Source organism: Anopheles ziemanni, chromosome X, assembly GCF_943734765.1.
Source record: "Anopheles ziemanni chromosome X, idAnoZiCoDA_A2_x.2, whole genome shotgun sequence".
Lineage (NCBI taxonomy): Eukaryota > Metazoa > Arthropoda > Insecta > Diptera > Culicidae > Anopheles > Anopheles ziemanni.
Genome location: NC_080707.1, coordinates 12610570 through 12626872, shown reverse-complemented (window position 1 = coordinate 12626872; position 16303 = coordinate 12610570). Strand labels below are relative to the sequence as shown.

General features: G+C 45.5%; 2 protein-coding genes across 3 annotated transcripts; both read left to right on the top strand.

Annotated features, from left to right (window-relative positions):
• The first annotated feature begins 12563 nt into the window (after positions 1 to 12563).
• On the top strand, positions 12564 to 13339 carry LOC131291094 (probable 26S proteasome non-ATPase regulatory subunit 9). The gene is made up of 3 exons (XM_058320284.1): positions 12564 to 12681; positions 12750 to 13070; positions 13133 to 13339. Exons 1-3 carry the CDS (start codon positions 12571 to 12573, stop codon positions 13337 to 13339), a joined length of 639 nt encoding a protein of 212 aa, XP_058176267.1. The 5' UTR covers positions 12564 to 12570.
• Positions 13340 to 13792: 453 nt separating this feature from the next.
• On the top strand, positions 13793 to 16070 carry LOC131290386 (5'-3' exonuclease PLD3-like). 2 transcript variants are annotated; one of them, XM_058319541.1, is made up of 4 exons: positions 13793 to 13929; positions 14096 to 15127; positions 15206 to 15345; positions 15413 to 16070. In XM_058319541.1, the coding sequence occupies exons 2-4, from the start codon at positions 14150 to 14152 to the stop codon at positions 15828 to 15830; spliced, it is 1536 nt and encodes a 511-aa protein (XP_058175524.1). In that variant the 5' UTR covers positions 13793 to 13929; positions 14096 to 14149; the 3' UTR covers positions 15831 to 16070. The 2 variants fall into 2 exon arrangements, with proteins under 2 accessions (XP_058175524.1, XP_058175523.1); XM_058319540.1 differs by lacking the exon at positions 13793 to 13929 and having other exon boundaries at positions 14047 to 15127.
• The last annotated feature ends 233 nt before the right edge of the window (positions 16071 to 16303 follow it).

Here is a 16303-nt window from a genome sequence, read left to right as displayed (position 1 = left end):
CCAGTTTGGATGGTCCTGCGTTACTCCCGCTCGGACCAGCGGTCGACGCATCGGTGACGGTGGCTTTGACTCGACCGGGCACGGCCGTAGCTGCCGAAGGCACCGTCTTGGAGTGTACTGCAGCGCTACTCGACGGCATCGGTTCTTCACCCGCGTTCCGGGAGTTTGCGGTGGCTCTGGTCCGACTCGTTCCGGCCGTCTGGGTCGACGCTCTGGCTTGTCCCGCCGCGCTGCTAATACCACTCGGGCCCGGCATCGACTGTTGACCAACGTTTCCAGAGCTGCTCGCCGTGCCCCTTGTTCGACTCGTCCCAGCCGTAGCTCCCGGAGCCGATGCATTAGTAGTACGCCGCAGAGCAACCGATGGCTGCGAAGCGCTAGCAGTGGCGCGGCTCGGTCCGGGTATCGGCTCGAGGCTTACCACAGCCCTGACGTTGGTACGGATCGTACCTAGGGGCGCCTGCATGTTACCGCCCGGTGCGTCTGACGACCCCGGAACCCCCACCCTACCCGATCGCAACCCGGACACGGGACTTGCGACACTCTGGAAGCACAGGCACCGATCGGTACCGTTGGGCGGGATGGTTAGGCTGGTGTTGGTCTGCATGTCCACTCCCCCCTCAACCGCGCACACTTTGACACTCCGCCGTGTCACGGTGCTCGACGATGGGGCGGTTTCCGCCGGCGGTAGCTTGCCGAGCGCCCGGATGGACGAGGTAGACGCGCACAGGCACACGTTCATTCGCGTTTGCGTGAACCGATCCGTGTGAGAGGGCTTGCTGGAAACGATGCCCAGCTGATACGTCGCGAAGCTGTCATCGATCACAACGTCGGGGATGGTACTGGTGCCGTCGCGTTTGCTTTGCTGAAACGACATCGTTTCCATCACCTCATCGTCCGCTCGCAGCGCCGCCGCATCGAACTCATCCGGCTCGCCGTTACCATCCACGTCCAGCGGTTTGTTCCGGATGTCGTGCACGGTAGACCACTGGCGAAAGAGAAAGGTAAGCAATGAAATACTTTTAAGCAACCTAACTACACCAGACCGCGGGCTAACCTACCTCCTTGTTGTCGAAGGTCACATAACGGCTCAAGGCGCACCATCCTTTCGGGTGTATCTAGGTGCAAGGAACGTAAATGGACAATTATAGTAAATATATAAATAGCATCGTGGCGGCTAACGGCAGTAAAACAGAATTTCTACACTTCTAACAAACTCTTCCACATGCTCCAAAACAAATCAATGGGAGAATATTAATCCGCATACAAATACTGTTAATGGCGTTTAATCAACATCAAACTAGGGGCAGGGGTCGGCAAACTCCAGCCCCCCAACTGATTTTATCCGATCCCTAAGAAAATGTTAGTGCTTTATACAAAAAACCAATCACATTTTTTTCGGCCATCGGCTGTCATGCAACTAACAATTCATGGCAGATGACAAAGCTGCGAGATAAGTCCTGGGGATAGTTTAATGTTAACTATCCGAATCCTTCTATTTTGTTTTTAATTAAAGCAACCAATTACTTTATGAACGGGCAGCTTTCACTGGTGGTTATTAAGTATCAATCAATGACAATGTTAGTTGCAGGTTAGTAGTTGCACTTAGTAGCATCGCATGAACTACTAGACTAGACTAACTAGACATTCAAAATCTGTGTTATTTAAAAAAAGATAATTGATTGTATAGTGCTTTCCTTCTCTATGACTTCTTTATCGCGGTGAGAAGAACCTCATCACATTAACACCACTTTGCACAAGTTTGAGAAGTAGTGGAAAGGTGTTTTGGCTCTCATTCCACGGTAAATAAGCACCCATATTGCGATCGTGGGTACACATAGTTTCTTGCAATGAACCCCTGCATCCGGTGGCTTACCGGTGCGACTTTATACCGGAGCTTGTCGGCTTCGGCAGTCGGAACCAATGCCAAGGACAACAAACACAAACTGTGTGCGAGCATTTCCCGTCCTCCGGCGATAGGAAGCAGATGAGTGGGTGTTATGTTTCGCGCGGCTTTACCAATCTTCTCCATCACCCTCTGGCGCTGGTTTCACTCGACCGCGCACTAAATCGACCGTGTAAGTTTCATCAAGCGGGTGCTATTCACGACGGGGGGATGGCTTGGTGTCAGCTTTTCGGCCAACACCTACGGTTGGGAATGTTTCCTATTGATTTACCGAACATTCTTGCCTTAGAACAACGTTGTTTTTGTACAAATAATGTAACGTTTTTAGTTAACAAAAATAAACGAAGCGAAATCCCTATATAGGCTTTGAAACAAAACTATTAACCTGTTCATTGACAAACAATGTTTGTTGTGACAAATTAATAAAACGTCTGCGGACGTCTAAAAAATGAACGAACATATTTTCTTAAACCAAACCATTCGGTTGAAAGCGTTAAAGGAAATGGTATATAACAGATATAAAAAAATAGATCAATTTCCGCTTTCATTTATCGTTTGTTGATTTCCTTCCACCCTATTTATGTGCAGCGTTTTTCATTTCCCTTTCTGTCACCTCCTAAGCAGTTGAGTACGGCCGATCCATGCTGTCTTCGTCACCGGAATAGCCGGGCGGCGTCGTAATCGGAACCTTCACGCGGGGACTCGTTCCGGTTCGAGTAGTTCCGCACTTCCGCAAGCCAAAAGCGATCGGAACCGAAATCGCCGAAAGCGGCGAAACAAACCAAAACTTAAGGAGACACTAAGCGGTTGTGTAATAAGCTAATCAATTTGAGTGGTTCATTCAATATGAAGTGTACCAATAAAAACACATCTACCACAAGAAAAACCAATAGCTCACTAGCTGTCACAAATGGCGCGATAGAGGCGATAAAAAAAGCACCGACAAACGAGCCAGCAATGCGAAGGAAACGAACGAAAACAGGGTAGATACCCAAAAACGCGTAATAAAGCGTAGCCCGGGCTATAATCGGCTATTACGGCGGCTATAAGCCAGGGTTAGTGGGTCAATCGTTGGTCGTCCCAGTGCGGAACTGTGCCATTGGGTGCCGAGAAGGCGACACAACGGCTTTAAAGTAAAAGGGGATGAAGTTTGCTTGGATTTCAAAACCGTTTAAAGGGTCTATATCCATTGGTAATAGTTGGAAATTTTCTTTTACATTCATAGATGCATAGACGAATAAAAAACCGCTTGATGTAACTTACTTTATGAAACTATTACCTATACCTAGTCCAGCTTGTTCTTAAAATTAACAGACTAAAACTAAATTTGCATTTGTAGTATACAATAGCAATTGTACCAAACAACAGCCAACTCAATCGAACTTCAATCGAGAAACCAAATAGTGCAAATAGTGCTGCATTGAGAACCCAAGTGAGAAATGAATCAAATTAATGTAATCGTTTAAGGCTTTTTAGCATATAAAATGTTCCGGTGTTACACCAACCATAACGTAATGATTGCTTTCCATGCAAGGTCGTTAACATACACGTAGTGCTTTGAGATTACGGTGTGAGAGCAAGGAAAAAGCTGTAGCAAGTAGTAGCATATTAGCATGCCTTACCGTGAGCCCGTTTATCACGTCCACTTCGTCTTTCTTGTGAAAGTCGACAATGAGGGCCATGTTGTTGCGCGTATGGCTGAACACCGAGTAGTAGGGTAGTGCGGCCGGGATCATCTCGCTGTTCAACTGCATCAGCCGGTACAGGCTGGGCTGTTTAGGAGTAGGTAGAAGAAACGGTTTATACCGGGGAAAATATACAGGCGGCAGGAAGAATTTCGGTAAGGACCACGTTGGCAGGCAGTGTTACACCCTGCCACTTACATTAAATCCCGCGGTGTCTTCGGCGAGGGTGGTCAGGTTGAGGTTGTTGATGAGCATCATGAAGCCGTTGGTGGTGGCCACGACCAGCCGGTTGTCGTCCGGCGATAGGCGGCAGCGCAACATGCCGGGCACGTGCAGCAGACGCCGGTAGAGGCAGCCGTGCTCGGTGAGACTGTTCAGCTCCCAACCGTAGCAAACGCCGTCGAGCCCGGACGAGATGAGCACGCCGTCCCGGCGCGAGTACTCGAGCCCCTTCACGGAGCCGACGTGGCCACGGAGGGTACGCAGGTTGGTTTGCGTGTTGCGCAAGTCCCACAGGCGGATCAGGTGGTCGTCCGAGCTGGTGACGGCCGTGTGCTCGTTGATGAACCTGCAACCAATGATGCGTGATGTTAGCTACACGTTTGTTACACCGCTAACGGTTGGGTTTTTGCATGCGCATATTTTTACTTCAAGCAGTTGACACTCGCACCGTGCATCCCTCTGACCGTATGTATGCGTTTGGCGTTCTGCGGGTCGTACAGCGCGAAGCATTTGTTTTCACACGCTGCAGCCAACATTGCTCTGGAAGAAAGAGAATCAAAGATGGGCACTTTAGAAAGAAAAGTTGTTAAATACAAAATATTATAAGATAAACAAGTAATTTAAAAAAATCAACAACAGTTGGTTGACACACGAGTGGCCAAGGTCCCCATACCGACAGCTACGAACCGAGCGTCGAACAAACAAACATGCGAAGAATGTAAAACGATAATCGTAATACACGGTGGGAAACAACAACAACACAAAAAAACAAACATGTTCAGTTGTGACAGAGCAGGAAAAATAAGCAGAGCAGCGATAATAAACAATTCCATAGTAAACAACAACATCAGAATCATGTTATGCATTTTTTTGAAATTCGTTTTTCAAGTCAACATAAAATCAATTAAAATAGAATAAAATTAATTAGGTAAACAGGCATATCAGGAAAGATTTCCTTGCGTTATTTTAAACTTTTTTAAATGTTAAAATAAAATATTGCGCAAACGGATGGAATTCGTATTGCTTGAGCCTGGCTCGGGCAGTTTTTTTTTGTCGCACGTTTTGTTTCTACATTCGTTTCGCATCGTTTTTTTCGAGAGCTTTTGTTTTAAAAACACGTTCTTATGTGTTTGGAAAGTATTATTCATATATCAATGCAAATCAATGCAATTGAACCAAATTGAAGCAAGGGCAGAACGCCCTGCTGGAAATGTTAGGTTTTTTTTTCACTAAAGATATTGAAATGCACTAAATTTACTCAAGGTTGTATGTATTCTGCATTCACAACTCCCAAATTGTTAATTTTAAATAACCCATATTAAAACATATGGTGTACATTTAATTGTAACAAAACAAGAGATTTAGTCTATTTCAAATTAGTAGTACATTTAATTGAACTTCTTGACATAGTATATATAAAATAACGATAGATAGCTCAATTGGAAAATGAACATTTTAACGTCGTGTTATTGTTTTTTGATAATAAAAAGGAGGATCGGTTTTCTGTGAAAATTTGGGACATTCAATGGACTGCAAGAAATTGATGTTGCTCGCTTAAGGAATGCATCTTGCCTCGCATTACCTTACAGTTCAGTTCTTTTTGGGAAAAATGGAAGAACTAAAACAACGTACTGGCATTGGAAGGCTAATCAGGAGTTAGCAACACACGTTATAATCCAATAATTTCGCCCACCCTCAAAGGGACTGATTTCACAAGTATCTCTCGATTAGCAACATGTGGTGTGCAGATGTTTTGTCGTCTTCTCTTCGTACAAATTGTTTACATCCACCCGACCGATATGGGGGTGGGGGGTTTCGTGGGAATTTGGTTGGCAACATGTTGTGTGTGTGTTCAGCATTTGTTTGGAGGAATCATGCATTTGCAGCGATCGCTACAAGGAGAAAATTGTAATGTTAGTGTGTGCCGGTTTGGTGGTCAAAATCCGCCATTCATTCTTGCCCTTGTCGAATGCAAATGTAAACATCGCGCATAATCAGCGATCGTCGACGAGGGGAGGGCTGTAAACAACCGTGGAGGTGGCGGTGAAGATGTGAAGCATAATGGCAACACTTCTGCAGCTTGTACACCCTTTATGCTCGCGTGGGACCGCTTTTTTTCCTCTTTGTTATGAATGCCTACTTGCGTGCCTTCCTTTTCGACGGCTCTGTGTTTCTGGCGTAGTGGCGCCACCACTTCTTCGGTGCTTGTTGCAACCTTTGCGCGGGCAGTCGGCTCGATAAGACGATCGGCTGCCCTACATTTGCCAGACGTCGGCGGTGCCGGTCGGCGAAGCCGGAATCAATTCGAGCCGCTGCCACCGCTTGGCCGGCTGGACCTTGGAGGTCTGGGCATCCGAGCAGGTTATGGTCATGGCTACTAGTGCTGCGCGACTGCATGGCCACGCATCGCACAGACCGGAGCCAGTCGTGCGGTACGCCAAACCAGCGATGATCAACCGGTCCGCCGATACTTATCGTCGCGGGGATTCCGTCTCGCCAGGTTCCAGACCACCCTGGAGCTTTTAAAAACGCCAATAACTGGCCAGGTTGATATCGATATTCATTATACTGGTCCATCTGAACAGGGTGATTGATTTTCTTCCTTTATGACACATTTTAACTGCCAATGAACAATGTTGGTAATGACTGTAAACAGTAAACGTGGACATTAATTATTTTTAGGAACATGTTGTCTTACAAAACACTCATTCGATTAATCATTTTAAAGTTTGTGAATATATATATATATATATATACACTGGTCGCTCTATTAACATTTTACCGAATGAAGCTAAACAGTTGCGAGCTGTTTGTTTAAAAAAAACACACAAGCGGTAAGCAGTAATGCCCACTGTTGTATTAGACTGCCCGGTAGTGACACTGTGCCCGTTATTACATCAAATGCCGGGTCAGAAATAGTACCGAAAGCACGTGTTTACACTTTGACGAAGAAGGCTCTTGCTGGGAAAACTTGTTGGCCACGCAAACGGATGGACACGTGAGAGTCGTTTTTATTTTCAAATAATAATAATAACTATCCACACCCGCTAACGCGTACCAGAAGGGTAGAAGTTTGTCTTTTATAATATGTTCTAGCGAAGGAATTTTGCCACGGAAGTTTGAGCGAATAGAAATAAAACACGTTGTACCGCTAAGAGCATCGGTTCGCTTTGCTTTTAAAGTTTTCTTTTTAAAACGCGTGCACGTTTGAATGAGGCTTCCTAACTGTTTCAAAGTGCTCCAACAATGTGTTTCTCGGTTCAAAACTGCAAGTCACAGAACTTTGTCGTAAAAATAACCATGTGGGGTATAGAATCTAATGGAAAGGACCAAGGAAAATCGAACGGGTACAAAACTAAAATAAATGGTAAGTATTAAACAGAAAAGAAAACATGCACTTAACATATTTTGCAACTATTTTAGCATAGTGCATGAAACGAAAAGTTGTGTTTTTATAACCCTTATAAGAAGGAAATGTATTAGATCATTATTTATTTATGAAGCTCAAAAATAAAAAATAAATTAAACCATCAAACACATTTCAAATATTTCTAAGTCACTGAGAAATAGATCAAAAGGAGAACGAATGGGTTGTGAAACGAAATCGACATTGTATGTATGTTGAAGAGAAGAATAAATGCACTGAACATATTTCGAAGCTGTTTTAAGATGGCGCATGAAACGCAAAATTGTATTTTTATAATCCTTAAAAACCAGTTTAAAAAGGAAAACTGGAAGGAAAAGGGAAAAGTCAGAGGAATAAAAGTACCATCATTGGGGGACAAGAAACAAATCCACACAGCATCGAAGGAAGTGTATTAGATTATTATTTATTTTCGACAAGCAAAAATGAAATCAACTAAATGTAAGCGAATTGAAGAATGTTATAAATCACACTACAAATATTTCTAACCCATTTAGAAAAAAGGCAAAAATCGGAGGCTTGAACCAATATTGTTGGACAAGTTATCCCGAACACTATTGGAGCAAATGTATCAGATTATTTCACAACCAGACAGTGATTTTCATAAACTACATTACCTAGAGGAGCTATACTTTCAGTATCCATTGCGTCATTAGCTCTAAGACAGCCTCTGTCCATTAAGGTAATTTTGAACAAAATCAAAGCGACTAAAGCTTATCCGTTGCCCTTCGTCCCCATGCTCCAATCTGATCGGATCTAGTGCACGATCGTCATTCGCCCCTTCTCTGATGTGATACCTTAAAACGTATCATACGGACCCGGGCCGAAATAAGAGCATGACAAGCCGTTATAAGCAGCAGGCGCTGCTTGGTCGCTGTGTGGCGGCGAGGGTGACTTCAGCAAACTTCAACTTGAACTTTGCCAGCACCGCTTCTTCGCTGGCCTTACCCGCCCCCCCTTCGCACGTACTTCTTGATCTGATCGCCGCTCGCTTCGCTGCACGTGCTCCCAAACTCGGTCACCTTGTGTCGGTGGGTAAATTCGTTTCATGATCAACCGGTTCCAGCGGCGGGCTTGAGGCGCGTGCAGCGTCGCTGCAGCAGCGACTACAACAACTACAAAGAAGCTTAAACTCAACGATTAAAGATACACAAACGAATGACGAAGTCGTACAGGACAGGTTGGAGAGTGTCAACGTAACCAACCGACGGCCTGTACACGTGCCTCAAGAAGTTCGCCAAACTCTGCGTGGGGAAACACACATCTCGGGAGTCTCGGCGCTATTTCCGGGGCATGCGCGCACTCCAGACTTTGTGACAGGTTATAAGGCGACAATCTAAAATAGGCTCCGAGGGGAGCCCTTTTTTATCACCGTGTTCCTATCCGCACGCGCCAAACTGGCTGACCTTTCGTGTTCAAATTTACGCCCGTGGCGGCCACGAGCCGAACTGGGATTGGTGCAAAGGAAATTGAAAGTTGATGCAACAACCTACTTCGCGCACGGGGGGAACCGCCTGGAAATGATTGGTAAATGATCATGTTTCGCCCCATAGTAACAACAGCAGCAGCCCGGAGGTACTTTCTTCGAGGCAAACAAATCCAGCGCACGGTAGGACCGGGGACTAGATATTTCTTACCGTCCCGTTGAAGTTCCGAAACGAATTAAAAAATAATCATTTCTGAATTCTGTGAACTCCATGAAAGTGAAAGCTTATTATAATAAACACCACCGGAAAACACCCAATGTATACAAGCAGACGAAAACGACAGTTGAGATAAAAAATATATTCTAAAATATTATTGGAAGTAAACTTGTTCTGATGGATAGCAAATACGGAAAACAGGCATGATGGTCACAATATAACATTGATCTTTTACATGACTCTTTATATCAAAATCATTATGAAAATCATAAAACGGAATGGCGAACATTGTTTCTGCATAATAAATTTAAAGAAGCCGTAGAGGTTTCCGGTTCGGCCGAAGAAGTATGAACTATAAACCTAATAGTACATAAGTTACACAGAATTTGTTTTTCAATAAACACCAACCAACCAGAGCATGGTATAAGTGGCTTGTTACAGTTCAAAATAATATTTGAATCATATTAAAATTAGCGTATCATTCGACAAGCACGCAAACATAATACGCACATAACAATGTTGTTTATTAATTAACTACCCATTTGGTAACATTTGGATAGTTCAAATGATTTTGTTGGTTGTTGATGCCACGCCCCAAAGAGTACCCTTCCAGTAGACCACTATGAGATGACGGTCCGTAGACCTCCTCAGCGGCATAAAAATCGTTTACATCTTCTGCGAGGCGCACAAGACACGGCACGGCCCGGAACTAGGAAAACAAGCGTCGCGCGCACACGAGAAAATCCATTCGCCGCGGGTGGCAAGTGTCGTTAACCAAGAAATGGTTCAAACGTAAAGACACGACCTAACCGCCGGTGAACAGCAAGGCTTCCGAAGACGGCGGCGGTAGTGCTCCTAAGTGCGGCGACTTTTTGCTACGGCTGCGTGAGATGACGGGGGGTGGCAAGGTGGTGGGTAAAAATGCGGCGCCTACGACCACAAAAAGTGAGGAAAAAATATGGGTTTTTTCGGCACGTTTGGTGGTTTTAACTTTTACGTCACCGAACGAGGAAGTACTCGGACCCGACGAACGAAGGGCTCGGAAGGCAAGCCTGCTCTTTTTTTCTTTTCTGCCGTCTGGTCACTCTGGTCAGACGGTGATTTCACTCGTGTGGACGCTATTGGAGCTCCGGGCTTACACCAGCGTGCGGTTCTTTTGTCAGATCCACCAATGATTCTGCGTCAACGCGTAATTTAATGGAACTTACAGGCGTCGTCTGGTGGGAGATATTGTTATAAAAAGTTGCGACTCGGATGTCGAGTTTTGCTAGGCAACCAGAATAGCGGAAGCCGGACGTGACAAGTGGACCTAACGGCACGGAACAGCAGCGATCGGATAGCCTCGAGAGCACCTAGCGATCGTATATACACCAACCGGAGGGAAGTGGCTACAGAGCGTAGGAGAACTCATCCACCGGAACGAACGACCTCCCTCCCTCTCCAAGACGACCTTTGCCTATTCACCCACCGCTACATTTCATCCGATTGAGCCGATGGTACCCTTATCGGAACCGGCAATGGTTGCTGGCGCATGGAGCCTGCCTTTTCTAAACCTAACTGCTACCAATGTGGCCTATCTGTAAACAAATTTTGCAACCTTTACTCATTGACCACTCACCCGGATGGTGAAAATTCTAGACTGTAGACGGCACCGTTGTTGGGTTGGCCGGCGGACGGCGAATTTATCGCGCTGCTCCCGGTGGGATCGTACTGCAGCCCGGCGTAGACGTTGCGATAGATGTTGTCCATGTCGCCGAAGCGCGGCGGAAGCCCACGCTCCCGCCGACTGTGCCAGCTGTTGATCGACATGCCGGCGGCGGTTGCCGGTTTGTCAACTCCGTTCCCTACCAGCGATTTAAGCCACCGGTGGCGTGCACTTGCAGTCGGGTTGATCGGGGGTTTGTTTATTGAGAGCCGTTGACGCCAGGGATGCCACCAGAAGCCGTTGGAACGTGTCCGAAGCGTGACGCGAGCTGTTAGTATGCAAGGTGTGCAGCTGCAGTGGGATATCGTTTGCACCGTGCATACGATGACCGAGTACGATAAACGGATTCACTGTGCGTTGGTGTTTCTGTAGGACAAAACAAAGGTGGGAACGAGTGAATGTGAGCGAGTAACTAAGTGACACTGTTTAAATGGACTTGATACTGTGCATTCTATGCATAAACGGAGAAAGAAACTGATCGTTGCAACATCCCTATCTCGACGAGGGATCCAATTATCACCTCAATTTATCCGATTTCTAGTGTCCGTTACGTTTTGTCTACGGTTTCAAATGGAACGGAAAGGAATCGCTAACTATCGACAACGGTGTCGGGTTTGGTGGCATCAACTTGCCAAAACATGTACAGAACGATGTTGTTTCTTTTCAACTGGTCCAAAATGGTAGAGCTTCTCTATTCCATACATTTGTTGAAAACACGGTAAGCAAACCGACATAATGCTGCAACGTTCCTGGTTGAACCGTATGTTTCTGTTGCGATACTTTTAGAAAACACAATCAACCAACTTAGCCAATCGTTAAAGGGCACCGTATATTCCACGGACGACACAAGTAACAAACAAATAGGCATGAACTATTTGAACCAGAACGGAAATATTATATTCTACGTTGCTTACTTAAGCTGGTTCGACGATTTACGGAAGTAATGCCGGGAGTCACCTAGACACTACGAGACACGACTTAGAAACGCGTACTATTCCTACCGCGATCTGTTTGGTTATGCGGCTACCCTGCTGGAGGACGCAGCGTTTGAACCGGAAAGAACTGACAGTGCTCGCTGTCTGTTTTGGTTCAGTAGTAGGCAGTCTGATCAAGATTCGCTCAAGCGAAGGTTGAGCAAGAGTAAACTATGCTGTCATTTTTTAGAATGGAAATTTTATATATCTTTGATTGATAAGCTTTTAATTTTCGAATAAAATATACTATTCTCGAATATTTTTCATAGTACAATGTGAATAGATGCATTCGTACTGATGTTTCTGTCAAGACAATTTTATTTTACTCAACCTGCACTCTATGAATCGTAGGGAAGACCGAATGACAGCACGCCAGATGTTGACCGGCAAAAGATTCCATCGTTGAATTTGCTCCGTGATTTTGAAAAAAAAACCTTTCTAATTTCGAAGTATGTACCTAAAAGGAAGTTATAAATGTTTACCCCCACTCACAATGTTTAAGCACAGTGGTTTTGTACTGCCTGACCCAATGATAGCTTCAATCATCGATAGAATCACGGATTGGGCATTCCTTTATAGATGGAGATATATTTTCGTCCTGAATAGGCCCTCTTTGCAGAAAATGTCCTTGAAGCATTTTTTTAACAGAAAATTCTACTAACATGTAATCTAAATGAATGTCCGTCTGGTAAAAACACCACATCGCTATCAAAGATGCTTTAAAACAGCAAATACCCAAAATTCAAATAAAAGGAGTCGAGTTTGAAAGTCCGATCCTGCTCAAAGGTGGTATCTCTACGTTTACTTCTAGTAAACAACAAATGAGAATTTGCTGAGTCGATATCGTGCCTCAAAATAGTTTAGTTAAATTATTCGTTCCTGCGGCGTTTTAAGGTCCTATTTTTGTGGTAAGTATACGCAACAAAACATACTGCATTACTTGAGACATCATCTACTTTCTTGCATTTATCTTTCTCGTTTCAGCCCTAGATTTACTCTACAGTTTTAGTAATGATGCCTTTCAACGGAAACGATTTACCACGAGAGGAATTATTAGAAATGATTCGAGAAAAGGATAAGTTGGACCGAAAAATCAATGATCTAGGCAAGATTCTTGAAGCGGTACGGTTTTAGAATTAGTGGTTGAAATACCGGCATTGTTAATTTTGCATTCGTCTTTTTCCCCACAGAATAAGATTGGTATGAAGGAACCTTTGGTGGACAATGAGGGCTACCCGCGTAACGATATTGATGTGGCAGCAGTTCGTCATGCAAGACGCGATATAATTTGTTTGCAAAACGAAAGAAGTGCATTATACGAACAAATCCACACGGCATTAGGGGCATTTCACAAACAGCAGAAGGAAAAAACAGTGCAATCGCATAACACTCCGCAGCACAACCAACAGCACCACGAGCCGATGGATGTAAGTGAATCGAACTCAGCAAAAATACGATTGCCGTTCATTACAGTGCAAACAGTCGTTCCTGGCCTTGGTGCTGATCAGGCGGTAAGATTACAGGAATCGCTGATAGCGCTACATGTTACTAATCGCTGTTGCAAATATTTCAGGGTCTTAAAGCCGGCGATCAAATTTTGCAAATGGGTTCCCTTTCGGCTAGCAACTTCAAATCTATGCAGCAAGTTAAGACTATTCTGGACAATTCCGCTGGGCGAACTGTGCGCCTCCTGGTACGCAAAGCTGATTCCAACGATGAGGCTTTCGTCAATATCGTACCGCCGAAGCTGGGAATTGCATTTCTGCCTATCAATAAATAGATGCATTATTAATGCGTTCGTTGTTTTACTTCGTTTTCAAAGAAAATTCTTCTACAGCTGTTGGGCGGTATTCTTTTCGAAGATTGCGTTCTGGTTTTGTTCACGAGTGCTTTATTGACAATATTTGTACGTTTAAATCATAACGTTGTCTTTTGAAGGTTCCCAATATGGTTGAAGGATTTTTCGAAAGGCTAGCAAAATTATTAGGGGAATAAGCGAGTGCTTAAATAACATTCCTTTGTTAAAACAATAAATTTGAATCTGAAAAGAAAGGGCAATCATAAAATTAGCGGGAGCTAGCATTTAACTCAGTGAGTGTAGTGATAACGAGTCCTGATTAAAACCCGGTGTGAACGTGTTTGGTTATAAAAAGGCTCTTTATATGTAGCTTGCCGTTTCCGAAGGGGTTACACCCTCGCTTTGTTGTTCTATTATCTGTACGCAGTGCTGTGTGGATACAATAAAACGTAAACATATTATCGCTGCTTTATCTGGGAGGAAAAATCATTATTTATAGAAAAAACATCATTGTGAGTTGTTTATTTAGTTGCAAATAGTTAACAAATTCGTTGCGACGCGGCGGCCATACTGTAAGGTATGCGTGTGTAACTGTTTGGTCCTTCATGCTGGTACGATAGCAATCTGGCACCAGGTGAATAAACATATTCGAAGGACTTCGTGCTATATTCTGGCATATGGCCAGTTTCAAAGGAGCGATTTTCAAGTGAAATGATTCTTTGCTGGCCAAGGGTGCAGCTCTCTTTTAGTTGTTAGTTTGTACGTCGTTCAGTCGTGACGAGCTGGTTGAGGATGAAAATACAAATCCCACTCGGTCGCAGCCAGAGTCCGGCCCTGGACAAAGGTGTTGAAGGTGCGAAAGCGGGCGGGTACGAGGCTCCGGTTGCCAACGGGCCAGACGATGATTTCGAGCTGTGGGATCAGAGCAAGGCGTTGCGCTCGGAGTACCGTGACAGCCGGTGGGCCCAGAATGGCTGGTCTTCCTGTATTCCAATATCGATCATACTGGTGCTGATTGTGCTGGTTGTGCTGTTGCCGTTGATCGACCACGGTGATCGGACCGGCGGAGAATCGAGCCGGACCGGGCTGGGTCAGCAGGTGCGCACCAAGTGCCCGGATGAGTGTACGATTCAGCTGGCCGAGAGCATTCCGGAGGGCTTGACCTACCCGGATGGCAGCGTTTCCTTTCGCTCTACCTTCGACGCGTGGATGGCACTAATAGCGATGGCGGAGGAAACGATTGAGATCGGTTCGTTCTACTGGACGTTGAAGGGAGCGGATGTGTACAATCACAGTTCGGCGCGGGAAGGCGAAACGATTTTCCGTCAGCTGTTCCTAGCCGGTACGGAGCGTAAGTTGCGAGTGAAGATTGCCCAAAGCGCGCCAACGTCCGTTTCGCCCAACCTGGACACGGACCTGCTGGCTAAGCAGGGTGCTGCTAACGTGCGCTCGGTCGATTTTCCTCGCCTTTTTGGGGGCGGTGTGCTGCACACGAAGGTGTGGCTCGTCGACCGGAAGCACTTCTATCTCGGAAGCGCCAACATGGACTGGCGGTCGCTGACGCAAGTCAAGGAGCTGGGCGTGCTCGCTCGTAATTGCTCCTGTCTGGCGCAGGATTTGGCGAAGATATTCGACGTCTATTGGGACATGGGTGTACCGGATGCGCGTGTACCTCCGAAGTGGCCCAAGCAGTACGCGGCTAATTATAACCTGAGCGCCCCCGCAAAGGTGCAGTTCAACGGAGAACACGTGCTAAACACCTACTTTTCGGTAAGTAAATTTTTACTCGATAAAAACACATGAATCTAATACGGAGTCTTTTCTCTTTTGTTATCTTTGCGTCCACAGAGCTCACCTCCAATGCTGTCCCCTGATGGGCGCACGGACGATCTAGCTGCCATTCTCGATGTCATCGGCAAGGCGAACCGATTCATTCATATCTCTGTGATGGACTATTTCCCGCTGACTCTCTATTCCCGTAAAACGCAGTATGTTTAAATCAAAAACACACATCCACCCCACAAGCAACCATTTCATTACATTTTCTTCTCGCAGATATTGGCCGTACATAGACGACGCGTTGCGAAAGGCCGCCATCGAGCGGAAGGTGTCATTGCGGTTGCTTATTTCGCTGTGGGATCATTCGCGGCCCTCGGAGGACTACTTCCTCCACTCGCTGGAGGCGCTCTCGAATGCACTCAGCGGGGTGGACATCCAGATTCGGCGGTTCGTCGTACCGGCCACGGACGATCAGAAGAAAATCCCGTTCGGTCGCGTCAACCACAACAAGTACATGGTGACGGATAATACCGCCTACATTGGGACGTCCAACTGGTCCGGCGATTACTTCATCGACACGGCCGGCATCGGAATGGTGATGGGGTCGTTCGAAACCGACGGCACCATCATCCAGGAGCTGCAGGCGCTTTTCGAGCGCGACTGGAACAGCAAGTATGCGGTTGAGCTAAGCTAGATCTCAATTACACCCTTCGGATCGCCGGGGGTAAACGGCTGGCACTGCATTGAAACTCACAATCAAGCCGGAAACGAACCACCAAAATGCTCCCGGTGGGTGTCTTCAATCAATCTTATGTGCCTTCTCAATCCAAAGTGGTTAGTGAAAAGTGGTATACCGGTTCGCTCAATTAAGTTAAACATCTTCTCTCTTGATGGACACTATTTTTCCATTTTACTAAGCGTATCCTAGAGTGTTGAACAACATATCAAGCCTTTTGCACTGTTTCGAACTCAACCCCGTCGTGAGCGTTTAGATAAGGTTGACACGCAACGCACACCCTTTATTATTAGGAGTACGTAGGAAGTTTACTACCTTAATTGGTTACTTAGCTAGAAGAAAACTATTACAATTTTTCAACGCATACGATAAACAACGCTTAAAAGCTACAGCACTTAAATTTTTTTTTCCTAATTCAATCGCTCATATTT